This window comes from Taurulus bubalis (assembly GCF_910589615.1).
Source record: "Taurulus bubalis genome assembly, chromosome: 6".
Lineage (NCBI taxonomy): Eukaryota > Metazoa > Chordata > Actinopteri > Perciformes > Cottidae > Taurulus > Taurulus bubalis.
The window spans coordinates 22,854,254-22,881,906 of record NC_136594.1 but is presented as its reverse complement, the minus strand read 5'-3'; the positions used below and the strand labels follow the sequence as shown (position 1 = coordinate 22,881,906).

General features: G+C 44.4%; 2 protein-coding genes across 2 annotated transcripts; one reads left to right on the top strand and one right to left on the bottom strand.

Annotated features, from left to right (window-relative positions):
* Positions 1-1,563: 1,563 nt before the first annotated feature.
* dtd1 (D-aminoacyl-tRNA deacylase 1) lies at positions 1,564-15,006 on the bottom strand (the record flags this gene model as incomplete). The annotated part of the gene is made up of 6 exons (XM_079219070.1): positions 1,564-2,856; positions 8,069-8,224; positions 12,706-12,803; positions 13,925-14,160; positions 14,494-14,584; positions 14,964-15,006. 5 exons carry the CDS (start codon positions 15,004-15,006, stop codon positions 8,069-8,071), a joined length of 624 nt encoding a protein of 207 aa, XP_079075196.1. The 3' UTR covers positions 1,564-2,856.
* Positions 15,007-17,518: 2,512 nt separating this feature from the next.
* Positions 17,519-23,878, top strand: LOC306737624 (BUB3-interacting and GLEBS motif-containing protein ZNF207-like). Its single transcript, XM_079219373.1, has 10 exons — positions 17,519-17,644; positions 18,286-18,412; positions 18,599-18,737; positions 19,083-19,268; positions 19,852-19,927; positions 20,193-20,254; positions 20,598-20,737; positions 21,847-22,098; positions 22,486-22,642; positions 23,088-23,878. The coding sequence occupies exons 1-10, from the start codon at positions 17,604-17,606 to the stop codon at positions 23,237-23,239; spliced, it is 1,332 nt and encodes a 443-aa protein (XP_079075499.1). The 5' UTR covers positions 17,519-17,603; the 3' UTR covers positions 23,240-23,878.
* Positions 23,879-27,653: the final 3,775 nt, after the last annotated feature.

Here is a 27,653-nt window from a genome sequence, read left to right as displayed (position 1 = left end):
TTTAGGTTGGTTCATGGCGCTGTCTCGGCAGTCTAATGACCTCACACCGCTGAAGTGAGGTCACGTGGTCTGCTTTCACCTGCGGCTCCTTGTTGGGACGGTGAAACAGAACTGTGGGACGCAGTGGATCAAACTTTACAAAGGGGTTACCAAATGGGTTTGTTGATTGTCGGGCCTGAGGTTTCATATAAACAGCACTGGAAACTTTCCAACAAGAATGGAAAAAGTGGTCAGGGCTCGAGGCAACATGGCGTCTTTGTGTGTTTTTAACCCTTTGGAGCATGGAGCGGGGACTGATACAATAAAAGACAAGAGGGAAGGAAAACAAGAGGGAGATAAAAAGTTAATATGCCCAAATACGATTTGTTTCCAAATAAGATCAACACACTATGAGCATCACTTATGGCAAACTCTAGGGACACCCCTCCCCTTGTGACTAGGGTTGGGTACCGAGAACCGGTGCCAATATGGCACCGGTTCCAACACGTCCGGTACCTACCGGTCCGAAAAGCAACGCAGATTTAGGTGCTTTCTTCCGGTGCCTGAGCCGATTCAAATACTTTTTTTTTTACACTACTCTGTAATGTTGCACGGTATATAGATACTAAAAAGGTAGTGCGGTACCCGCACGTTAAAAACGATAAGATGTTGATGTATCGATACTATTAAAATAGCGCGGATCAGAGCACACAGTAGGGATGAGCATACCCATCCCTACTTGTGACTGCTGGTCTGGAAGCTGCCATGAAGGGGAGCTCAGACTGGGCATGGAGTTACCAGGCGAGATGAATTCCCAACCTCTCAGAGGCACACAAAGTAGGGGGGAGGAGGGAAGAGGAAGGAGGGGGAGGAGGTAGGGGCAACAAATTAAATCCAGTTAAATTGTTTTTCCATAGCCAGTGGGCTTGGCAAAGGACTCTCACACACGCACAAGATGTAAGATAAGTTGGAGAGAAGACAAACCAGAAAGAAAAACGTGTGGCTTCAGATGTAGGAGAATGCCTGGAATTTAACCCACTTCCCCATGTCTAACTGTCCCCCCCCCCCCCCCCCGGCTCAGGGCGCCCACTGGCTCTCACAAACACAGGTGACTGCGGAGATGAACCTTGAACATCTGCTCTGCTCACACGCCCTGTTCAGCCGCTACCTCAGAGGTTTGGTCCAGTAGTACATCAATAATCCCCCCAAGTCTACTTCCTCCTCTGTACTGTGAAGCCTGTCTGGCATTGGGATCCCACTGCAGTCATGGCAGAGCACAGCTGCAGTTGCAGCTCACTTTGAGGCAGAAAGAAGGCGAGCAGATAGCAGGACACATTTGGGTCAGTAGCTGCTCCCCACCACAACACAGAGAGGCCTCAGCTCAGCACCACAGGAGGGACGGAGAAGGGAAAAAAAGGGGTGTATGATACGGCTTGGTCGGCCAGGAATAGCTCACTGAACTACAAAAAAGAAAGAAGAAAAGTTGGGACAGAGTAGACGGGGCCAGGTGGAGAAATAAGGACAAGCGTCTCTGCTCTTCATCACACGAAGCGGAGTGGAATAAAGCTGAACACAGCGTGGATCTCTAATGACATCTTTATTAATAAAAATGTACATCCAGATCTGTCAGGCGGCAGCAGGACAGTGTCGCAATCAACAACATGAATAAAAGAGTCAAGTATTTTCTGTGAGGCCCGACCACACTGCTGCCGGTGTTCAGTGGTGCTGAGGAGGAGACGTCCGCGTCACTGAGCCCGAGTTGCTCCATCCTGGTGGGTGTGGCGGGCCGGCTTTACTTATATTCTGGGTTTCTTCTAGAACAGGTTTACATGTTTTAATGCTCAATAAAAAAAAAATTTCCTCATACTGTTTGAAACGCTCCATTGTAGCGCCTGTATCTTTAAGCCCCCTCTCACAAAAAGGCCCAGTCTGCTGTGATTGGCTTGTGAGAAAACCTTAGAAAAGGTAGTTCTCAAGGGTTATATTCTAATGAGTCTGTGTGTGACGCGGAAAGGGGAGCCACATCTGATTGGCTGGTTGAATCACATGACTTCTGATGCAGGCAGCCCACAACAAAGTGACTGTGTCGTCTTCCTCCACAGCTTGTGGGTTGGTGGGCATTCCAGATACACTAACAGATGTGCACAAGCCGTGGGAAAGTGAGGTTTTCATCATATAAGAAAGACATTCAGATCAATCTTTTATTTGGAGGTGTTGGAACTCTAAAGAGCAGGTGAAAGTGATTTCTAAACACATTGCCGACATTGTGGAAAGCATTAGCTGGAGCGCTGACGTGGGTTGTTGCTCACGGTCTCGCTATTGAACATACATTTCTTTTACAGAGCACCCACATGTTCCCTAGCAGTTTGACCTCAACACACACAGTCTATTCAAACAGGTACAATCACCTTTAATGACAGACTTTACACACGCACTGGAGCGATGAAAAGCGAGTATCGCTGTCCTCATGCTCACTGTGAGCCGAGCACCTTAGAGCTGAGTTATGCTTCAAGGTCAGTGCCACGTCTCTGAGCGGGGAGAGAGAGAATAGGAGAGAGAGAGAGAGAGAGAGAGAGGCAAACAACTGGGAAGATAGGCAGTAGGAGAAAGGCAGTGCTGCTGGAGTCTGTCCCCTCCCTCTGCACCATTTGTTCAATCTCCCTTCATCAATCTAAGAAGACTGGGCAGTCTTGAGGCTCGACTTTGCCTCTTTACTTTACACCCAGCCAGTCCTATCCGATTGTGAAGGAGAGAAGCCAAGGACACCGGCGGCGGGGCGGGGGGAAGACGACGATGCTGTGCGCGAGGCCAAGAGAATCCCGCTGATGGAGGACGGTCCAGGGCCGGGTGTCAGAGTCACTGAGGATGGAGGCCTTCCTGAGGAGAGAGAACACACTCATGTTCAGTCCCTGGCTCCTCTCATTCGTGCCCCCATGAAGCAATCATCAAGTATTACAACTCATAAAGTGTAACCGGGCCACTTATTTCTGGGCAGCGCTCACTGTGGCCACAAGCGGCAATTACATTATGACAGCGCACCGACTTTGACTCAAACGGCAATATCTACCTGGAGATTGCTAACGTCAGCCACAATGAGCTACCGGTCACAGCAGACCGAGCGAGGCTGTCGCAGCTCAACTCTTGAGCACATTGGGATGAAAAAGGACACTTTTTATTGCTTTTTTAACAAACACAGAGCCAAGTAAAAACAAACAAATAAAAAGAAAATAAAAGGGGGTAAACAGTAGGAAGAAAAAGTGAATTAATTAAACTTTTCATGTGTAAGACATGAGTGTAACAGTCCGAATTTAAAGCTGCGTTAAAGTTTTTTTAACAACGGTTACAGTAGCACACCCGTTACACATCCAGCAGATAGGGGAAAGCATTTCCCTCCATTTCCTCTGTTTCTGTGGGCCAGAAGAACAAAAGCTATTGGCTGAAAGACAATAGAGGGAGGGGAAGTGCAACGTTTGGTCAAGCTTCTCCGAGTGACAGCTTTCACATCGCTGTCTTTGCTAAATCCTACCGATAACGATGAGCACAGCTGGGAAGAAAGACCGCCCTCATCCTCAGCCGTCTTAAGTGGACAGAGACTAAAAGTGTCCAAAGAGGTCACTGGAGTTAGCTTTTCATCATCACAGTTTGACAGTTAAACAATGGGCCTGTTAAGGGTTATTATGAAAATTGAAAAATGGAAGTTCCATCCACTCTGTGAGATATATAGATATATAGATAGATAGATAGATAGATAGATAGATAGATAGATAGAAGGGAAGGAAGGAAGGCTAGAGAAAATAATGGAGGACTGTTACACGCTGCTCATATTTAAGTCATGTCAAGCTAACCTCGGGAACACCAATTCTCTTTAAAATATGCAGCGAAAGAGTCAAGCTAGCAAGCTCCTTGTCTGACATCTCTCCGACATCCAAATGGAAATGTGAGCGCTCTGGTGGGGGGGTGGGGGATGTCCCACCAGAGCGCTCACATTTCCAGAAGTGCTCTGAAAATTCAACGAACTCTCTGGACTTCTCAGACTTAATTGTTTTGGCTTCTTCCTCATTTCCTTCTCCCTCCCCTCCATCTCCCTCGATCTGGCTCTCCGTCAGACTAAAAGGCCTTATGTAACGGGGGTGCTGAAGCCTCCATGTCTTACCCAACATGCACTTAGGGATTGCAGTGCATGGGGCCCCCCTGCAGAGGAAGACGGGACTACACAGGCATCAGCTTTGTTTACACCCCGCAGACTAGCGAGCTCCCAGCGCGGCCGAGGCGTTCGTACTCTTAATGCGCCGTGCGCTGCGTTATCCTCCCAAACACCAGAGGGCGAACAAACAAAATGAACTGTGAGGAATCAAAAAGACAACGAGTGAAACTCAGAGATGCTGCAGACTGTTGGTGTAACCGACAGAAAACCATAAACCAACCTCCACTATGACGACGAGGGATGTTAATTAGCTGTAAACTCATCTCTCGTATTCAGAAACTACTGTATTGCCTTTATACAAGCCTGATGATAAACAAGTCAAGTATTAAAAGCATTAGAAAGAAACAAAAGGTTGACTATCATGTAAACTGTTTGATTTGGCTGCAAAATATTTCCTCAAATGAAGGTTTTTTTTTTGAACACCTCCTGTTTCTAAAGCATTAAAAAAAGAGACCCGACCTTCTTGGTAGGATCCTGGAAATACGTTTTTAAAAATCATTGTACTCCGGTCACGTGATGACGCCAAGATACGAAACCGCATGGTCCAAACTACAATTTACGCTTTACAAAGTCCCTCATGAGACAGGACGCGTGCAACTCTGGAGGCATGAAATAAATGCAACACACATCAGTGGCTCGGCTTAACCCGTTCACGCGGTGTGCCAGGCGGCGGGTGTGAACAGCGGAGCGGGACCTGTCGCCGTCAGGAGGCGGGCTGCAGTGCCAGACTGCTCGTCGTCAGTGTGTTCGCCTGCCAGAGAGCCGACAGAGGAGAGGAGCAGCAGCAGGGAGATGACTCAGTGCTCTTCCTCCTCCTCCTCCTCCTCCTCCTCCTCCGTTTTTGCACGAGTAAACAAATACTGAAGGCAAACAGGAGCAACCCCAAACCCCTCCTCATCCTCACAATATGAGCAAAGAGAAGGAGAAACAAACAGATCGGTGTCTCTTGAGCTTTGCCCAGTTTCACTGCAAACGTCAACAACATGAAAGAGAGCAGGCAGGAGGAGGAGGAAGAGGAGGAGGAGGAGGAGGGAGAAACACAGACGCTGCTTCTCTCTTCTCATCTAGAGCTGCCATACTGTACTTGACAGAAGATACTATAATACTATGCAATACATGGGGTTGCAAAGTTCTGGGAATATTCAGTAAAATAGGAATATTTGTGAATAAAACGCTCCGGCAGCATTCATCATGTGCAGATGGAGACAAGCCATCACATCACAAACTGATATAATTCATTAGATTGCAAAATGAATCCAGGAATTAAGAAAATATTCTTACACCTAATCTGAGAAATAAAACCATACACCTTCTGAATTCAGGTTTCTCTTTTAGGCCAAACTAAGACAGGCTTACCCCTCCAATGGATTTCCAGCTTTACATGGCGGAGGAGTTTGTGTGCGCCAGAGATCCTGGGAGCCGTGTTGTCGGGGGCAACAGCTCCTGGTAGGGTTTCTTCAGGCAAAGTGGCCTCAGGGAACGGGCCAGGCCAAGAGCGATTCACTGACCCTATATGAAGACATGCTGCATGCACCTCGCCCCGGGTGGCGTCCTGCAAAGGGCCGACTGGGGACTCGGTCATTCTGGTGGGGGATTTCAACTCTCACATGCGACGATGGAGGGAGGTGATCGGGAGGAACGACCGGCCTCATCCTGAGCGTTGTAGTTGGACTTCTGGGATTGTCGTGGATTTCCCATAACACACATACCGTGCTCGAGCATTGGGAGATTTATAAGTGACCAGACGAGACCCCAAGACCCGAGACCAACGACCGTTGATCGACTTTGCAGTCCTATCATCAGATCTGCAGCCGCATGCCTTGAACACTCGCGTGAAGAGAGGAACAGCGCTGTCAACGGAACGACTCGGACAGGGAAAGTAGGGCTGAGCTCTGTGAGATTTCTAGTGCTGGTCTTATCTCCAGCCCACTTCTGTTTGAGTGAGAAGGAAAACTTTCATGCATAGAAACACACACAAAGCTTGCTGTCTCTGAGTTGTAGTCCACAACAAGATCCAAAGAGAACTGCCCACGCTGACATTCATTCCAGCTAAATTATTCTGTTTCTGTTGACAAAGGCTCCACCAGTCGGTGCTCGCTCTCGGCAGTTCAGGTTCTGGAGGCTCGCCCTCCGGCCATGCCCCCCTCCTCCTCCTCCTCCTCCTCCTCCTCCTCCTCCTGCAGCAGCAGCAGCAGCAGCCTCTCTCCGGCAGAGTCAGCCAAAACACTGTCACACGCTTCCTCGCCCACTAGATCCTCTGCTCTGATATTTTGGGATGCCATTCTCACTGGTGGAAACGTTACACAAGCAACATGAACGAGGACGTTCTTGAGTTTGCTTAATTCCACTTTAATCCTTCACCGGTTACAGAAATTGAATACGATTGATTATTAAATTGATTATGATTATTAGTATTAACCATGATTAGCTCCAAATACACTAAACCATGAAGAACATCTGAAACCATTGATGAGTTGGCGGACCCTATTACCCTATTTCTTATCAGTCTGGTTATTTTATCGATACTCTTACCGGTTCTTTTTCATTACATGATCAAATGGTACAAAGGTAAGCGGCAAATTGCCCGAGTGTTAAACAAAAAAGTTTAGGTTACCAAAAACTGAAAAATAATGTACATTTCAGAGTTATACAAAAAGGCCTTTTTCAGGGAACAAGTAATGGGTTAACAGCTCGCAGCTGTTCTGCAAGTCTGCAAGTTCTGGAAGTAAATTAAGGCTTGAAAGTTGATGCTAACAATTCCTACAGGTGTCTCAACTTTTGTTGATTACTTACAAACCCTCTGTCTGTATAACAGCAGTGTTGGAACAGACTGTGTTACTACACCCATCCTCAGCATTATTTGGACAGTATTGTACTGCAGGAAGTAGTATATTGCTCTTATAATGGCAAGAAAAAGGCAATTAACAAAGGAAGATAGACAGACCATTATAAGCCTTAAAAGTGTAGGTCTTTCCTTCAGAGAAATTGCAAAGAAAGCCAAGGTGTCAGTGAGTACAGTTTCCTCACCATCAAAAGGCATTTGGAAACTGGAGGAAACTGACAGGAAGAGGTCTGGCAGACCCAAAGCCACAACAGAATCAGAAGACAAGTGTCTGAGAGTCAACAGCTTGTGTGATAGGCGGAGATATATATATATATATATATATATATACATATAAAATTTAAATGCAAAGTCACTATATGAAGTAATTCTTATCTCAGTGGAAACAAATCCCCAAAACATTCCTGAGTCAAGTCTCTAAAGATTGAAGACCACATCAGACAGTGTCCTCGTGTCCCTCGTCCTCTGCTGATGTCATTCTCTGCCTGCAGGTACTGCTGGCAGAGAGAGGCGGGGCTGATTAGTTTCGACAGCTTTTGTTTGAGCTTGTTGCGCTAATAGCCGAGCTAGCGCCGGGGGACGAGACACAGAGGACAGAGCCGATTGACAAAACTAAAACTGTAATTTCTTGCGATAAGGCTCAGCTGTCATCTTTCTAAAGAGTTCAGGTTGGTCAGAGTTTCTGCACATTTCAGTCGAACTGGTCGTTAAAACATCGGCCATTGAGATGAGACTACTTTAATTAATTAACATAACTCTACATCTATACATTTTCCTCTTTTGCTTTTAAAAACAACACATTTGACAATTTCAGTACAGATTTCTGGGTTTGAACACTGTTGAAACGTTTGAGGAAACACGAGTAAACAACAGCAACTCATTGGGGAAAAAAAATCCAGACCTCAAATAACAGTCTTTAAAACAAGAAATAAACTAAAGAAAAAACAGGAGGTTTTAAGGAGCTGCAGACACCCGGTGTGTGTGTGTGTGTTTGAACATGCATTATGTGTGTATGTCTCCTGCGTGCCCCTCACCCTGCTGACCTAGGACTCCCTTTCTGATGACACATCCCCGTCGGCCCCACTACTGGCGTTGGGGTCCTGTCGGGAACGTCCGGCGCCTTTTTCCCTGCTCGACTCGGAGGGGCCCTTGGAGCGCGTCTTCTCTTTCCTCTGCTGCTGCTTCTCCTGCTTTGACAGCTGAGGAAACACAAGAAACGTACAGCATGTGAAGAACGGTTACATCCGTGGATGCTTTTTGTAGGATGCTTGTAGTTTTCAGAAGACGTTCGGGTAAGTTTGTAATAATATATGTGAAAATGTTTCACATTTGCAGAACAGAATAAACCTGGAGTGCACAACATGAGGCTTAAAGCTAACAATGTAGCATCTTAAATTAAATTTACATAGAAAATGTGGATTCTCTACCAAATCAAAGAAGTCAAATTGATATATCTATACACAGTATATATACTGTAAATATAAACCTAACTAAGTAGTTCCCTGTGAAGACAGAAGTTTATTTTGAAAAGAAATCAACTCGCTTTCCGAGGAAATCGCACGTAAAATGAACTTTTATTAAGAACCGTTGTGTGAAGGAACGCTGTAGAAATACGTCCCCTTGGGCTGAACTGGAACTGAGACATTAGCAGCCCGGGGTTCACGTCATGAACGTGTTGCATCATGACTTGCCGATCATGACCTTTGCAGCATGTTCAGTTTTCCCCCAAAGCTCCCGACATGCATGAGAATGAGTGAAATGAAGTCAGGGAGAAACTTTTCAGCGCCACAGACCAGCACTCCACATCCGACTTCTACTTGTGCACGTGCAACCACCCTCTCTCCTCACCAACAGCTATTCTGGCTCGTCATATGCCCACTTCAACGAGTCTATTGTTGTGACTGCATGCGCCTCTCACTCGGTCCAAAATAACAGTTCGCGGTGCCAGTCGGTCGTCAGCGCTCCAATCAAACCGCTCCTCCTCCTTGTGTTCTTCACGGCCCATGAAACGCCACAACAGAAACACAGGTGCTAAAACTTTAATGGCTGCTGGGAAATATTCATGAGCTAAATGTCATCTTGAAAATCCAAAGCATTGCATAAGACATTACATTATTCAAAGAGGACCCAAACCCAAAAAATCAGTGCTATTCCCATTTGAACCCATTAACAGGCTGTGGTACCAAACCAGGCCGACTGGCTTTGATGCCACGGTGGACAAACCTACATGTTCCTCTCGCCACAAAGCATTCAACGTTTCAATCTGTGGCTCGGTTACTCGCCCCGTGATGCCTTAACCCTCGGTGAATGAGGAATACAAGAAAACGCAGATTAGTCTTGATGAATTAACGTAAACGGTTCAACAGCAAAACTATATGCAGAGCGGACCTCTGCTTACAAAATCTCGTGCAGAATAATCTGAGTCTCATTCATCCAGGAGTAATACGACTATTTCAAATACTTTAGAGTAACGCAGTGAAACAGTTCATGCAGAAGAGGTTTAACGGTTGTAGTGAAGACGTTTGTGAGAGTGGTGAGCAGACGACTGGATCGATGACACTTGGATTTCACTGCAGGCAGTTCACTAAACCAAGATCAGCTGAGCTACAACAAAAACAACAACAACCTCCTCCTTCTTCCTCCTCCTCCTCCTTCTTCTTCCTCCTCCTCCCTCCTCTCCCTGACTTAGACGTTTTACTTAAGCCCATGGAAGGGCAGGCAAATATGTATGCAAGCGCAGATGGAAATCCAAGAAGTATTTGATTAAAGTGGTGCCGACTGAAAGATCATTTCCTTTGAAAGCTACACACCCCAAAACTCGCAATCCCAACTGGACAGAAACCTGACATCAAACATTTCATCCTTTCTGTGCAAGTTGGGTTCCAGGACCCTCTGCCAGTCGGTCAGCGTCCCAAAGACAACATTCAAACGGCATGATTTTCATTGCTCTGGATAACACCATTGTTTGCTGGCCGCTTGACCCCGCTAGAGGACTAAATCCCCGATTCATGGAAAGAAAGGAACAGTGTCTGTTGGCTATTGCTTCATTTCTCCCCGTGCCAAGCTTAGCTTGTTGGCTGGCCTTTTATCCCTGATGTTCAGCCTCGGCTTTGGCTCATCGGCCCCCACAGCAAAAACTCCCAAACAGACAAGATTAAAATTCTGAGGACTGCTTAATATCCCAAAGCCGGCCTGAAGCCAAAGCATAGGGACGCTGTCCGGGTTCCACGGATGTGACCAGAATCCATTGAGGAGGACGGATATGTGAACGTCTTCTGGAACAAGAGGCTGAGAGAGGTGCAGACAATGCTGCTTCATTCAAGGTGGATAGAGGTGAATACATCTAGTTGGGTTTTAATTATTATCAATAATAACATACCTGTAAAACTACGCTCAATTTACCACCAAAAAAAAAGCATTTTCATTATTAGCAGTCCATTTCAAACTGAGTTACAGGAGGAGCAATGTGGAGTGAATCCAAAGTGCTATCAAACACAGGAGAAGGTCAAACATTAGTAATTCCTACGTTGTATTGCTTTAATTGCTGGAAGACAGCCATCCAATGGTTCAAATGTGCTTTTGGCACAACAGCAACTAATGAAACTAATGTTGTTGCCAGTTGATGGAAACACATTGTTTTGGCTTCCAAAGCAGGAGAAGCAATCTTTTTCTTCCATCCATCCATCATCTTTATCCTGTTCAATGGGCTAAGGCCGGCTACACCCTGTCCAGCACAGACCACCATTCACACATTCACAGTCTTCATTTAACCTCAGTTGCATGTCAGCCGGAGAACCCGGAGAGAACCCACGCTGACATGAGGAGAACATGCAGACTCCACGTAGAAGGCTCGTCTAGCCTGGGAATCGAACCTAGCTAGCCATCACCAGCACGCAATCTTTTTCAATTAATTTAAATCATACTGCAATTAATATTAGTGTCAAACTAGAATTTCCACCTTCAGGTTGAATGTTGCAGTTAACATCCATGTTGGTCTAAAATGTCATCATTTAATCATAATGCATCATTTGTGAGAAATTGTCATAAATAGTAAATCAATTCTGCAGATTTACAACCCAAAGATATAATCAAATAAATAAAACCTTTTGAGCATGAGACAATGTGAGCAATGTGCGACCGCCAACACTTTAGTCAGGACGGAAAGATTTCAACACTTTCCCCCCCGGATGCTGTGAGAGGCGGAGCTAAGACCATGGAGGGGTCGGGTCCTCCTGCTGCCCGGGGAGAAGGTTTTGCACATTTTAAAGTAAAATGCATACTACTGGTGAACTTTAAGAGGACAGATATACGAAGAACTTTGTGCTCTTGTTTTAGCAGTGGCGGAGGGTGACAAAGTACCTGCACTTAGGTACTGTACTTAAGTACAATCTGAGGTACTGGTAGTTTACTTAAGTAGTTACAATATGTAACATTATACTTCTAATCCATGAACACATTAATGCATCAATAATTACATACCAATGATTAAGTCCCACTGTGAATAAATCATTTGAAATGGTCAATTTTATACTTTTACTTTTGGTACTATAAGTATATTTCGAAGTTTATGACTTCGTACTTTTACTTAAGTACACATTTTGAATGAAGGACCTTTACTTGTAATTGGGTATTTTTACACGGCGCTCTAGTAAACAAGACAATCATGAACACATTGGTCATAGAAATATGAATGGTGCCGACTCAGTAAAAATAAAAAGTCCCAGTCCGTCCCTCCCCACAGCGAGAGAGGGCTCAGCGAGCAATAAGGCAGATGAAACGCAGTGCGGGGGCGAGAGCTGCTGGAACGCCGACACGGCCGGAGCCTCGAGTAACAATATTTTTCGGCTCATTATGAAACTATGGCGGAGTAAAAAAGGTTGTGGCGGTCCACCAGAGTCTAGGTAGATCATGGATGAAGCCGACGGAGCGGGGTGATCTCCTGACCTTTTCCTCTCGTGCCTCCATCACCAAAATGTTTGACATAAGTCATGGCTGGAATCATTTCTTGGAGCTCGCAGCAGAATACAACTGAAGAAAAAAGAAGTGTCTATTTTGGAGATGGACTTGGCAACACTGGAGAAACCAGCACGAGGACGTTAGATTTGACAGCGGCCAACCGGAAACCCAACGGTTCCTCACAGAGCTGCAGACTGAGAGGATTCTTTATTGGGTCGTCATGAGAGCAGCTTTAAATGTTGGATGGAGATTTTTTCTTGATCTAAAAGTCAGTTGAGCTTAGATCTGATTTCATATTTCTAGCTACATAACTATTAAACAGCGGTCAGTGGAAGTTGAAAATAAAAACAACATTTTCTCAATCATGTCTTTGCAAAATCCATGTTAACAAAATCCTTATCATAAAAAAAAGAAAACCTGCTCTACATGTAACAGGGGGAGCAAGAGTTTCTGCACAACAGGGGAGTGAATGTCACCACCTAGTGGAGCAGAAAGATAAATGAAAAGAGGGATGACACTGTGAATGATTTGATTGAGCAGTCAAGTCAAATTTAGTTATATGACCAAATATCAGAGGTTTCCCTCAAAGGGCTTTGAGAAGAAGCAAGTTCATATTTTATGATAACGCGGCTGAAAGCTCCAGTTGAGAGCTAATAAGTGGACCTCGAGGTAAACTGCTCTGTCAGACTACTTTGTCCGAGCCTTCATGCACAAAAACACGTACCTGTCGGGGGTCTGAGGGGCCGGTGGGGGACGTCAGTTCGATGGTGACGGGTCCGTCGTTTTGAATGTGGACCTGCATGAAGGCCCCGAACTTCCCGTCTGGAGACACAAGACCAAAACAGACATTTTACAAGCCGTCAAGAACGAGACCTGGACATCAAACATCAAAGAGGCGAGATGAAGCCAGGCTTCATCCGTCGGCATCATGTAAGTAACCTCAGCGTCAAGAGGCAGTCAGTGTTCCACGAGGACGGCGTGGACCCCTGAGACAATGGGGACAAAAGACGAAGGGGCTGTAGGAGGACAGGAAGTTTCAACTTAAGTGCTCTCCTTTCTTCAAACAGGGTCCAGGAGATTAATGACGCCATCTGCACAATGAAGCCGTGGGCCGCGGTTTGAAAAGCGCTGCATCATCATGTTTCCTCTCTGGAGGTGGAGGACTAATTAGGAAGCCTTATGCCTGCTTTGCTGGGACAAGGTGTTCTCCGCACCCGCTCCCCGGTGGGCTGACCCAATTCACGGTCACAGTCACCACCACGCCGTACCGCAATGAAATAGCAGGGAGGGGGAGCAGGGGTACCGATCCAAATTTATGAGTTGGGCGGCAATAACGATGACCCTCGACACTTTAGTGTTTAATAAGCTCGGAATCTAGCTTTCTTTTCTTCAGCCGTCTTGTCCTCACGGGCTCCCGGGACCCACACTGACTCTGGAAACTCGAAACTCCGACTTCACAAAATCTATCACGCTGTCGTAGAACTACAGACGTGAACTCAGTAGAGTGCAGTGTCTCCATCTAGCGCGCCCACACGAAGAAGAGTTGTATCACTCGGTCGCCCCTCCCCAACTTCAGTGGATCAAAACCAAATCAGGTCTGGAGTTAATCTGCAGAGTTTTTGAGCCACAACAAAAGGTCAATATGTGACCTGCAACAGATGGGTAAGGCTGGTTTTTTAGCCTTATTGATGGCTGGAGACGCCTTTTACTTCAGAAGCAGCTGTTGGTCCCCACAGTCAAGTCAAATAGTGAATAACTAGAATCCACCAGACGGGATTCTAGTTACGCGGATGGGTCCTGTGGCTAACTGGCTAACTGACCTTGGGCTGACCTTTAATGTGTAGGGATAACAGGGACACTATCTAAAGCCGGACGTCTCAGCTCTCCTCTGAGGTCCAGCAGCCGCCGGTAGGAAAACATTAAGCGGCGGCGGGTGTACTCGCCCTTGATGAGCTCCGGCTTGTAGCTGCTCCTCATGCTCTCCAGGATGCTGCCGTAGAAGGGCTGGGCCAGCTCAGCGGGCATGGCCGCGTGGAAGTCCGGCTTGTTGCCCTTCAGGACACACTGCAGCGTGAACTGGCTCACGCACAGCACCTCGAAGTCCCGGTCCATGACGCTTTTGGCCCACGCGCGGCCGCTCTCGTCCTCGAACAGCCGCAGGTGGAGGATCTTTCGTACTCTGAAAAAAACAACAACGTGAGCGGAGACTTTAGGGACTTTATACCACACGTGTAAAGACGGATTTCCTGTATTGTTGATCATGGCTACTTTCTATCTTTGCTCATCATTATCAATGCATGCTATGAACACAGTCAGATGTCTTTATGTTTACATGGATCAGAGTTTCATCTGGACCCTGGTCCTGCCGACACCTATTGTAAAGCTCTCTGGAGGCAGATTTGGGATATACAAAATAAATTGAAATTGAACTGAACACTAAATCATTTCTGGCACAAAAACATGGGTTTGTGAGGTCGTGTTGGTGTTGAAGGCCCCTACCACAAACACTCACATGTAGTCCGCATCCTTCTGGGTGTCCTCCACCGACACGCCCAGCAGGACACATAGTCCTCGTCCTATTGAACTGATCTCTTCTTCTCCCACTGCAGGAACACAGGAGAAGACATGAGCAGCTACATACTGTCTTCATTCAGGGACAAGCAGCCGGGACAGACAGACAGACAGACAGACAGACGGACAGACAGACGGGGGACAGACAGACAGGCTGAACGCCATCACTGCGAGGAGGACGAGAGCCAGCAGCAGGTCACCGTGTTAGCTTGAACCACAGACAGTCCGTCCGTCCGTCCGTCTCTGGGGTCGCGCGCCTAACTTATCCGTGCAGTGCAGTGCTACTGCTAACCCAGCTAGGGGAGCTAACGCGCATGCTCGGGGACGGGAATAAACGAAGGCGGTTTAGCGACACTACCAGAATGGGGTGCAAGACAACGCCACCTCGCTCAGGTCCGAGCGGTCGCTTACCCGTCACGCTCGCCTTGGTGACCCTCTGAATTATAGCTCTCATCGTTACGGGCTCGCGTGTCTGGCCGCTCGCTCGCTCGCTCTCTCTCTCGGCTTCCGTACACCTCCGCCGTGGACAAGACGCTGACGCCCTCTAGCGGCCGGAGCACGCAGCGCATTCTTCTTCTTCTTCTCCTTCTTCTTCTTCTTCTTCTTCTTCTTCTTCTCCTTCTTCTTCTCATTCTTCTCATTCTTCTCATAAGTGGGAAGCAACCAAGTTTAGTTACTCCAGTAAATTCTGAGGTACTTCTACCTTACTTGGGTTGTTTCATTTCCTGCTGCCTTGTGCCTGAAGGCGACTCCACCAGATTTCAGAGGGAAATATTCTACTTTTTACTTTGCAGATAAAGATTTTAAACCTTTGAACATATAATGTGATGCATTGTTCACTAGTACATGCACACACCAACAGTATTTTAAAAATCTCAAATGACTTTGGGCCTCTAATACGTCAGAAATAATTAATAGTACAACAGTTAACTCTAACAAACCTAATTTTCCTGCATAAGCACGTATGTTTGTTTTACTTAATTCGGGAAAGCAGGACTTTCAAATGTAATGGAGTATTTTGTTTTTACAGTGAGGTATTTCATCACTCAATTCAGTAATGGATCTGAATTTGTGAATATAATAGCAACGTCTAATTATGCATTAGAGGTTGATTAATTTTGCATCCCAAGAGCTGGGAATGAGAGAGCTTCTTTAATTTAATTGATACAACAACCCAACTGTGTGACGCATCGGAGAAATAATGCTGTAAACATTTTACAATATTACAATATAGTGCAGCATTGATGTGTCGGGTATTGCATGAATGGATATCATTGCTCTCACTGGTTCGGAAAAGCAAACGGTGCTTCTACTATTCCCACCTCATAGGCCTTCATTTCTATTTTTTGGAAGACAAAGACGAAGAGATGAAGTGTTTTTTTTTAAAGTTTTGTACCTGTGAAGCCCTTCTTTTTCATCTCCACCAGGAGAGTAATGCAATCATTTGAGTGTGCGTGAGTGAGTGAGTGAGTGAGTGTTCACCTCTGTATCTGTCCTCTGCTAATCTTACATTCTGCTGCAGCAAACTGCATAACATGTTGTGTGGTTAGTTACGGCTGCATGCTCAAGAGCCTCTCGTGGTTGCAGTCATGCTCACTTTCCCGAAACAGCTTTTGTTTTAGGGCTCTTTCTGGCAAAAAAAAAAGCAGCTGCAGGGCTTTCCAGGGTTTCAATGTAAAGGCACAGAAAAATAGATCTAAGAGCCCAATATGATCTGAATCCTCACACATTAATTCACTGCCCAACAATGAGGATAACAGAGAGGAACCTGAATTAACTGAATTTAATGCTGCAGGACAATTCAGTTCAGTTCATTTTATAAAAATTAAGTGATTTTTTCAAACGCTTTCTGTAATGCATTTTATTAAATATTGTTTGACTTAATTGATATTATTAAATGAAATGTTCTATATTTGAATTGACAGTCAGTTGTAGACTATATGTTAATACAACTGTTAAGCTACTTCAATATATATGGGACTAAATAATAGTGCATGAGGTCAGTCTATTGGTCTGGCCCTCCACAACAGTCCCTGTTTCTCATGTGGTCCTTTGGGAAAAATAATTGACGCGACGTCTTGGATTGTTTTGGTCCTTTCTGATTATCTCACTCTTCTGTCATTTCAGGTCCTGCCACCTGGCCTCCCATGCCCATCTCACCTGCAGCCCATTCCCTCATTAGTCCTTCTATTTATATCTGTTCACTTGCACTTGATCCCTGCCAGATTGTCTTTTGTGTTACTCCCAAGCTCTTTGTGAACTTTGTGATATAGCAAAACACATGACCCCCTCCCTCTGGAACTCTCTCCCCAAACTCATCCGTGACTGCACTGAGCTTCCCATATTCAAAACACAAATCAAAACCCACCTCTTCAGAACTGCTTTCATTGTGTGACTGTGTGCTCCATGTTCTTATTGTTTTTATTTTTATGTATCTGCTTTTATTGTATAGCTTATATAATGATTTTAAAAATGTTTTGTCAAGTGTCTTTGAGTACCACGAAAAGCGCTATATAAATGACATGCATTATTATTATTATGACAACTAAAAAAAATACTCAACAGTTCCACCCAAAGCAAGCAACCATTAATGAGTAAACAAATATATAAAATGGTGTATTAAATACACTTGCCACTTTATCATTACACTTGTCACCTACACATAGCACTTACATTCCGTGCACTTTAATTTAACTTTAATTTTATATTCTACTGTCGTAATATTCATGCTCCCATTTATTGCACTCTGTGTATTGTTACATGTTTATTGTTACATGTTAAATGTTATGTTATGCACCAGGACCAGGGCAAATTATTATTATTACTTACATTACAATTATGCAAATTAGGCGATGACGTAATTCAGCGACTTCTAGCGACCTCTAAGGACAGCCAATAGCGACTTCCCTTGCTGAGGAGTTGGCAGTCTACAACTTCCTCCAGCGGAGCGCCATTTTCGGCGTTGTTACGGGACTACAGCATGCTGTTGTCAAACAGATAATAAGACCCGCATATAACGTTGCAAGACATCTCTTTCAGTATTCGCTCGAAATGGGACGTAAGAAGAAGAAGCAGATGAAGCCATGGTGTTGGTATCCTTTTGTTGCCCGGACGGCTAAATGCCAGCGGCTAAACGTTAGCTTGACAAAAGGAAGGCCTCCGTTAGCCTCTCGGAGGGTTTATCGGTCTGCAAGCTAACGTTAGCTTCACGGTTCGGTCACGGCAGACTAGGAGACCGCTTTGAGGATTGCTTAAAAAAAATCCGCTTCATGTTTAGTACCGCAAACACATTTAGCCTCGTGTATTGTTACGCAGGAGTAGACTGCGTTGTGTCCGCGCTACGCTAAGCTGAGAGCAGAGTTCATGAGCTGTCTCCGCTCCGATGCTAAGCTAGCTAGCTAGCTAGCCAACGTTAGCCTGTTAGCAGTGCGTTGATGATTCAGGGCAACATCTATCGTTGTGATACAGCGTTACGTCTCGAGTCGGATTAGTCAGAAGCGTTGTAGCTGTCCAGTTGTGTGCATTTACAATCCGCGCTGCCAGGTCATAGATCATGAAGGATGTTCACGACTACGCCTCAGATCGGGCCGTCTTATTGACCAGCTCGGCAACATTAGCGTCATGTTGGAGGCTTGCATGAGATTCACAGGCTCGGGGCGTTGTGTTTTTGTGTATTTTTGCTGTTTTGATCGTGCTTCCTCTTTCAAACACAATCCTTAACTCCTCGCTCAAGGTACTGTAATCGAGACTTTGATGACGAAAAGATTCTCATCCAGCACCAGAAGGCAAAGCATTTTAAATGCCATATTTGCCACAAGAAGTTGTACACAGGCCCAGGCTTGGCTATCCATTGTATGCAGGTAGGTGCATTTGTCTGTGTCATTCATCCTACTTTAGTTATTTAGTTTAAGTGTATTTGGTTCCACAGTTCCTGCAATGTTTTGGTCATACAGGGTTTTCAGTTGTTGTCTTAAAGTAGACAGTGGATGTCATGTTACTTTGCTTGCTATGATGGTATTCACTGGCTCACTTTGCATGTCTTTCAGGTCCACAAGGAAACGATTGACAGTGTACCAAATGCAATTCCTGGAAGAGTAGACATCGAGCTGGAAATCTACGGCATGGAGGGGATTCCAGAGAAAGACATGCAGGAAAGAAGACGGACATTAGAACAGAAATCACAAGGTTTGTACACTTCGATGTACTTGGAGTGCAAATTTGAGTAAATGCTAGATGGGGGAATTAATGGTTTTCTAGGAATTTGTTTTGTTTTCGTAATGGTTTTGTGTATGTTAAATCATTTACGGTTAAGGGAGATTCCTGATGATGAGTAGCATTTTTATGTGGTAAGCCCTGAGAGGAAGTGCAGCGTAATCCTGTGGCATCTCATCTTGATTAAGTGTCTGTTCTATAACTGATGTTTTTTAACTTAAAACTAACCTTCCAAGTGTTTTTTTTAGAAGCGTAGGGTCCTTTACATTTTGTTTAAGCTTCACCAGTAGCTTACATATTGTCTGTATTGGTTTTCAGAGAGTCAAAAGAAGAAGTCAAACAATCAGGACGACTCTGATGACGACGATGATGACGACGATGAAGCAGGACCATCAGTTCAGCAGGTTGCGGCTGTCCAGCCGCAGCCGGGCTACTCCACTCCAATGGCCCAGCTTGGGATGCCTCCTGTGGCTGGCGGTGGGATGCACCATGGAGGATATCAAGGTAAGGACCTCTTTGTGAAAAAAACTATTTGGGGATCAGCACTGACTCAAGTTGACCCAATAAATGATCATAAATCCACTCTGAAGTAGAGCCATTTCACACCTACCTCACTACTCCATGTATAAAAATGGATATCTGAGAAGTAATATGTTGGTTACGGTATTGGACCTAAGCATTCATCATGTGCATTATTTTAAACCTATTCTTTAGACTTGAATGGGAAAACGTTCAACTGGTCCTATGTCTGATATTCAGGGGGTTATATTTTAGGATTGGGTGATACGTTACATTTTCCTCATACAGAACAATACAACAGAACACCTTCTGAATAAAATGCTCTCTCTTTTACACCTCTTAGTTTCCTGGTTGACTAATCGTAAAACACATTCATTTAAACTCCACAAACAAAATAAAACTCACAATTCAGAGTTACATGTGAAAATGTGCAGCTTCTCCACACACGTTGTCCGACCTCTGTCTCTGCTGTTGCTGGCCTCTTTGTGCTACTGGCTAAGCCGCTGTATAGAAACGTCTGAGGGGTTTGGATGAAGAAGTGTTGAGTTCCACTTACTCACTGTTGCAGGAATGCCTCCCATGATGCCTGGCGTTCCTCCCATGATGCACGGCATGCCCCCCAACATGCATGGAATGCCACCAGGGTAAGAGATCTCTTATTGATTGACACATTGATGGCTTTAATGACATCATTTCTGTTTCAATGCTATTTTTCTGTTTGATTCTTCAATTGATTACATGCCCCTTTTAATAAAACTTCAGTTGTGTGGTTTAAATTAGATTTAATTTGACAGTGGAAACCGCTTATACGGTCATCTGCTACAGTGATAAACCACCAAAGTGAAACTCCGCCGATCCTCAACTGGCTCTGTTACCGCACATGCATCATCTCTGTTTCCTCTTTTGCAGCATGATGCAGATGGGTGGAATGATGCCTCCCATGATGCCAGGGATGCCCGGTATGCCCCACGGTGAGTTGTGGTTGTGTTCTCGGCTCGGGTTACAAAGTAGTTTAAAAGTAATGTCGGCAACATTTTTAATTTTTACCACATTTTGACTTGAAGAGAATGTAGCCGCACCACCAAAAGCTTGCACATACATAGTTTATGCCCATGTAGCGAAGATTTAACGTTAACCCTCTTAATTCCATTCTTCAATCATAGCCATGTTTACCTTTCTAGACTGTTCAGCAGGTTGGGCTGACTTGAACACATTTTGTCGTCTGCTAAGTGCATGATTTCAGACTGACATTAATATGTCTTCAATGCACCGGTGCCAGAGAGGTTGATTGACCTGTTTGGGTGATTTGTTTAGGAATGCTTCCTCACATGGCTCCAAGGCCAGGGATGCCCCACATGGCCCAAGCGGCTGCAGCCGGAGCGATGCCCAGTCGACCGGCAGTACCAGTGGCCCAGCCCGCGGTCACCAAACCCCTCTTCCCCAGTGCGGCGCAGGTGGGCACCATGCACCCCACACCCACAAACACCCGTTCACACGTGCACACCCTTTTCAGAGAGCTTTCTGTTATTATTAAACCTTTATTGCAGTTTCTTATGAAACCGGTACCGAGGGATATTGGTTTACTTCTCAACTCTATTGATGTCCGATGTCCTGGTTCCTCATTCTATGTAGTCGGCAGTTCCTCTTTCTCGGTCTTTCTCAGCCCCATTTCTTTCTTTTTTTAAATCAGTGTCACTATTATGTAGGATATTTTGTTTTCCTTATTGAATTGGGACCGAGTGGACATGCTACACGCCAACGCTGTGATCTCCTTTCCACCATGCTGCAGATGGGCGCTGGTGTTCACAGCGGCACAGCCGCCGTTTCCTCGCCACCTGCAGACCCTCAGTCTGCCTCCTCTCTGCCTCCCTTTCCTAACACGCCACAAGTACGCTCACAGACAGGACTCTGGCTTGTCTGTGGCAGCTGCATGTTGCTCATTTATGAACTCTGCCTGTAAATTGTCAAGCTTTAAACGAGGCTGCTTGTCGAAGGTAATTGCCCTGCGCATCAAAAAGAGCACGTTGGCTCTAATGTCGTCGTCGGATAATTATCCCCGACAACAACAGACACACTCTTTGTCTGTGAGCTTTATTACTGTGCATGTGCTTTTAAGTAACGTGGACTGACGCGCAAGATTAGATGTGATGGGTCTTATTTTGCATTCGCTCCTCCTGGCCTCTGAAGCATGATTTCCGCAATAAATAATTACTCGTCATGCTTTGACTTTGTGCTGCAGTGGTCTCCCCACACTGGTTATACTTGTATCTCAGGATTTTGTAATGTGTGTACTACGCTGGATGCCATTGGGTTCATGTCGCTCCAAATTTTCAATCCAGTTGAAAGTGTATAGGGCAATTGTTTCGTTCCTCACATTTAGAAGACTGATTCATTGGAATAATATAGAACAAACTTTTGAAAATTGTGTTTGGGCAGAGAGGTCATATGTCTCATGGAAATCCGTGACACAATGGTCGTCCCAGCCGTATAATCGGCTGAGGACTTCTGTGTCTTGAGGAGCTCGGATGACCAGCTTGTTACCTGAATGCGTTTCTTTCCACAGGCCCAGCAGAGCACTTCAGGAGCTGCAGCTTCAAACTCCCACAGCACAGCCGCGTCCTCCGACCCTCCCAAAGCAACATTCCCCGCCTACACCCAGCCCTCTGTCTCTTCTTGCTCTTCCACTTCTGCTTCTTCTAACCCCTCTAGCAGCACTGTGGCCAAACCCCCGGCCACAGTGGCCACCAAACCCGCCACCCTTACCACAACGAGTGCAACTAGTAAGTTGATCCATCCTGATGAGGATATCTCACTGGTAAGTTGCTTGAGCTTTCTATTTTGCCCTTTTCACAGTAAGTAATGATTGATGCTTATAAGAGCACATGTATCCATCAGAGGACTGTTTAGACCATCAGTCAGGTTCTGAACATCAATATCATGGTCACCGTAAAGTGAGATCTTTATGGAGCTATTCGCCAAGCGTTTAGATTGTATTGCCTTACACTTCCTTAGTAGTTGCTCTTTTGTGGTTATGTTAAAGGATGGTTCTGAACTTGAATATCCTCAGTGTGAAAATCAGGGCACGCCAACATTGGTACCCAATTCCTCGTCATTTTTGTGAGTGTTTATCTTTGTACTGTAAGGGGCACAATAGATTTTCTTGGGTCTGAATGTTCGCTTTGTGTGTTGTCCCTGCCAACAGGAGGAATTTAGGGCCCAGTTGCCCCGCTACCAGCGACTCACACCCAGGCCGGGTCAGGCCCTGGTGGCTGCTCCCCCTGTGGTGGCTGTGGGCGGCATAATGCCCCCACAGCAAGGCATGCCACCCCAGCAGCCGGGCATGAGGCATCCCATGCATGGTAAGACCAATGTTGGTTTGGAAATCAGCCCGTGTGTAAAACAAAACAAAAATAATTAAAAAAGATGTTCGCAGTAGATGTTCCTCTGGTTTAATGATCCAAACTTGAAATGAAATAACTTAATCGTCACTATCTTTATTATATTATCAATTCATGGTGTCCCGCAGTCGACCGCTTCATTACACAGGATCTGCGGTTCCCAAACATTTTTAAACCATGGCGCTTTTTCATAGTGCGTCACAAAAGAAAAAGTTCTATGTCCTGAACAAAGAGGTCTTCATTTTACATTCCCAATGCATATCTTGCTTCGTGCTAAATCAAGTTGCTATTTAATTCCTTGTTTTAAAATGGAAAAGTCTGCCTCCCAATGCTTTTTAAATAAACTGTTGACTCCGTTTAGACTTGCATCAGTAACTCTCGTCTGCTCTCCGTGTGCCTCCTGCAGGTCAGTATGGCGCTCCTCCTCAGGGCATGCCCAGCTACATGCCCGGAGGGATGCCTCCGTACGGGCAGGGTCCTCCTATGGTGCCCTCTTACCAGGGAGGCCCTCCCATGGGCATGCGGCCGCCCGTCATGTCTCCGGCTGGGCGCTACTGAAGCAGCCCCCGCATTAGGTTTGAGGTTAACACCTTTCTCTCATCCTTGTGCTTTTTCAAACCTAGCTGCAAGCAAAGAGCAGTGAGACCAGTGGTGGTGAAGACAAACATTATCTGTTAGAACTAACGGACATTTAATGTAACATCTTTATTGGGAAACGCCACACACGTTCCTGAAAGCTATTTTGTTGTCATCTGATTTTCATGTGAGGATATATATATATTTCCCCCCTCCCCATAGGTTTCACTCAGGTTTATAGAAGTAAAGTGTGTTAAAATGATTCATATTTCTTTTGAAGCTGCTGGAGTTACATGAACGTACCAACCCCTTACAAAGGCAAGTTTCTCTTGTAAACATTTGATTCTTTTTCTTTTGTTTCTTTTTCTTTTTGGTAGCTTTTATTGAGGCCCTCACAGCACGCTTAGGTGCTGTTGGACTTGCGTCCCCAACCTTGGTTGGTGAGGGTCTCAGTGACGAAAATGATTCCAACTAAGTAGTGTTAAAGAAATATTCACGACTCATCAGCCTCTAGCTTTATCCTTATTTCAGGTTTGCTTTTAATATGTCCTGGTCAAGAGGGTACCTGTATGCATCCTTTGTAATGTTTTATGAATCTGTTGTAATAAAATTCATCTTGAAATTCAATGCTGGTTTGTCCTGACGTGCGTGGAGGTGAGTGAAGAAGGTTTGTACTGGTGCGCTTTTTTTAAAATTTTAATTTTTTTTTTTTTAATATCTACAGGATTTCATCGGGTATTTAAAAACCAAGTTTGCCATCATCAATTATTTTTTTGTGGAGTCCACCTTGCATCGTAAAAGACTGGATATTGAAGTACTACAGAAAATGCTCTTCCGCAGGTCAAACAGATAAAAGATTCAGTGTTCTCAAATATTTTGTTTCACCAGCACAAAACTAAGATGTTGGCCAACTTTTGGTTCTAAATACTGCATGTTACCTCATCATAATGACGGCCATGACTGCAGATTATGTAAGACTTGTAGATGCACTCAACTGGAGTGAAAGAGGAACTAAAGTTCATTAACTTAATTTGTGTCTACATACATAGCAGTACAACATGCATGAATGCTATTCTGTCCCCACTGCAGGGGCGAGCAACACAACAGACCCAACAACACACTAGCACTGTGTTAAATTCCAATTTTGTGACGCTCGGCAATCAGCAATTTCTGGGTGATTAAAGTACAGTTCCTTTGTTTAAACGACCTGTGTCGGTAAAACTCAAGGCGCAGGCGTGCACCGCTAAAGGGTCACTGGGGTTGCGTCTGTGGTTGTGACTTGCGGCAGTAATTCCCTGAATCACTTGTCAATATTATGCAGAAGTGTTTCAAAATGTAATGATGTAATCTAAAAAAAACACTGCATCAGCAAGAGAACGGTCGTGAGGAAACCCTGATTTCTCAAGACAAAAACCTCCGTTGCTTGATTATTTACTGCAGCGCTAGTTTGTGTTGCTGGGTGGTTTCCTTTATTTTGTTAAATGTTCATAATCGCCACTCCAACGTCCACCGCCATGATCCTTGGTGTGAGATTGCTGTAGAAGGCAATCTCTGACTGTTGATGCGAAGGCATCGGCGGCGGCGGCGGTGCACACGAGGATCACGAGACTCGGTCTGGTTGGTGTTTGTGGAGTTTCCTCTGCACACGTCACTTACTGCTTTGTATTTGTTTTTGTTTGTAGCCCATCCATATCAGCCTTAAAACCCACTCAGCTGGCATGAACAGGTCAGTTAAACCCAGTAAGTACCTGATGTTTATTTTAGTCGCGAGGCCTTGTGTTCAATGCTGTTTTGTTAAATGTGTTGAAGACTTTTTAAATGGGTGTCGAAGAGAAGAGTGTATGCCTTCAGTAACATTAACATGTGGTTATGTAACATGCGATTAAAAGGTATGACTTGGGCATTGACATGAAACATTTTATATGGGTTTTGTTCAGATCGATGTCGTTTGTGTGTTGCATTAAATATTTTTTTTGTAAAAAGTTGTTTGCACTAATGTGTACTTTAGTAGTGAAATTATGCAAATGAGCTCTTTACCTGAAGAAAATGTTTCTTTGATAGTAATACAAATTAATTTTTAAGAAGTTGAGAAATTAAGTTGACAAGCTGTATTTCGTCTTATCGCCGATACTCTGTTCTTAGTTTTTTGAAGTATTTTAGTAGGAACTGTTTTTGCAGCAGGTGTATTTGTATTTAAAGAAGCTGCCCTATGAAGAGCAATTGGAGCTTGATATTTCAATAAAAATGCTACACATCGCAATGTCACATTCGTGTTTTTTTTGGTAATAAAATGATTGCATTAATTTGGAGCCACATTGTGTCCTTTTATTTTTATTAAAGTATGATGTGAAATCCACTGTTCTGAACTGGGGCCCCCTAGTGGCACAGGCTGGTATTACTGGCCCCTTGAACAAGACCACCTTTAGCCCAGCTCTCCTGATGGAAGTCCTGAGGCGTCTAATAAAGCGCTATTTGTAGTTTCTTGTTTCACAAAGTAAAAAATAAACATTTGAAAATATAAAGATAATTGTAGTGAAACATCTTCTGAAAAAATACTAGTTTAACAATTTATTAAATTATAAATTATGTTTTCTGTATTTATGAATAGGAATATTACCCAGTGCTGAGTTAGTATTGTTTCCTCCTATATTATATATATATATATATATATATATATATAACAAAAACAACCGTTGTTTTAAAATATCATGAAATGGAAACCTCAGGAGGAGGTTGTGCGTGGTGGGCTGTTTCCTACACATTACCAGGAATTAGTCATACATTTGTTTTTAAACAGAAGTTGTGGTGAGAAGCATCAGTGAGGCCGAGCACGCTCTACATAAATAGCACGAGTAGTTTGAGACCTCAAAAACTGTTTCCCTCAAAGCGATCCCCCCCTCTGAGTATTAAATGCACAAAGACACTCGAAGCTGCAGCGTTTAAGCTGCGTCCCCTTCTTGAACACTCAGTAAACAAGTCACAACCTAACTGTGGTTTCCTGCTGGACTAGTAAGAGAGACTTGAACCACAAAGCAAGAAGAAACTGCCTCTCGTGTTAAGACTCTTGCTCAAGTGCCACATAAGTCTAAATAATAAATATATAATAATAAACCTGCATCGTTCATGCTGTTGCAGACTGCATGTGTTCAAGTTAAAGTCGTCCTCTGTGCCTTTTATCTTCATTATTTTCTTTCTCATCTCAACCTTTTTTTCTAATGTCTGTGTGAGCAATGTTAAAAAGTCCTGCGAGTCAGAAATGTAGAAGCCTCTGTGATGAGCTTGGATGTCTTTGGATCCCTAAATGTAAAGATATCCAGCTGCCAAAGAGGTTCTACAACTTTCAAAAGTCTTTTTGTTGGGGTATGTGCTCCGTCCACACGGCCTGTGAAAAGCAGCCAATCCAGTAGTGAAGCTGCGCTTGAGGCCTTTTTATTTCACAGACTTGACCCTGATGAATGAATATATACTTTATGAATCCCTAAGGGGAAATTTGGTGTCGAGTAGCAGCAATTTACAGACAAAAAAATAAGATATAAAAACAGCAGGGGTGAACGATATATAAAATAATAATACTAATAAAAATAAAGCATAGCTGGGATGAAAGAAAAAAGTACTATTCAGTATTACTTAGGAATTAAATTAAACTTAAGCAGTAGAAGTGCAAAACTGTGTATGTGTATATTAAGTGAGGTGTAAATAAACAAACAATAGGAGAGTGCAAAAATGCAAATTGTGTATGTAATATGTGAAGTGTAGATAAACATGATGCAAATGATCAGAACGCAAACAGGCCGTCACAATCATTTCTTCTGGGATTTGCTGTGGAAAGTTTTTTTCTCAACCATGAGAGACACGATTGATGCAAATCTTTTGAAGAAAAACAGCAACTAATTGAAGTGAAGAGTTGTTCTGAACGGCCCCTTAGAAGGAGCTGATCCACCCCGTGTGCGCTCGTGCGTGCTTCCTCTTGCGTTAAGTCTTGAGGTTCGAAGGTGGAGCTTCATGGAGTTCCTCTTGGTTTCATTTACAGTCACCCGAAAGATTTTGTTAACCAGTTGCGTGTTGTCCTGTCATGGTTGACATCACTGGATCCCTCTAGGTCTTCTAGGTGTTAACGATGACTGGGATCCGGCTCCTGGCCGGTCTGGCCTCTCTGCTCATCACACAGACTGGATTTGGTAAGTTGATCATTTTTTGCTTTATTTGCTTTTTCTTTACCCCCAAAATGAATTGTACTACACCGAGGGGGTGGACAGAAAAACAGGAACACTTCACAATGTAATGCACCCCTGTAAATAACTGGCCTTTGGTCATTTCTGGGCAGCTGCAGTATGTCGTGGGATCATTTTAGCTTTTTGCTTTTGAGCATAGTTAAATAGAAGTTAAATGTATCATT

What these genes read in the sequence shown, in the direction of transcription:
- LOC306737624 (XM_079219373.1), top strand. Translation starts at nt 17,604, where the DNA reads ATGGGACGTAAGAAGAAGAAGCAGATGAAGCCATGGTGTTG. An exon ending in ATTAGAACAGAAATCACAAG is followed by an intron (nt 18,738 to 19,082) that starts GTTTGTACACTT and finishes ATTGGTTTTCAG; the next exon opens with AGAGTCAAAAGAAGAAGTCA. An exon ending in GATGCCCGGTATGCCCCACG is followed by an intron (nt 20,255 to 20,597) that starts GTGAGTTGTGGT and finishes TGATTTGTTTAG; the next exon opens with GAATGCTTCCTCACATGGCT.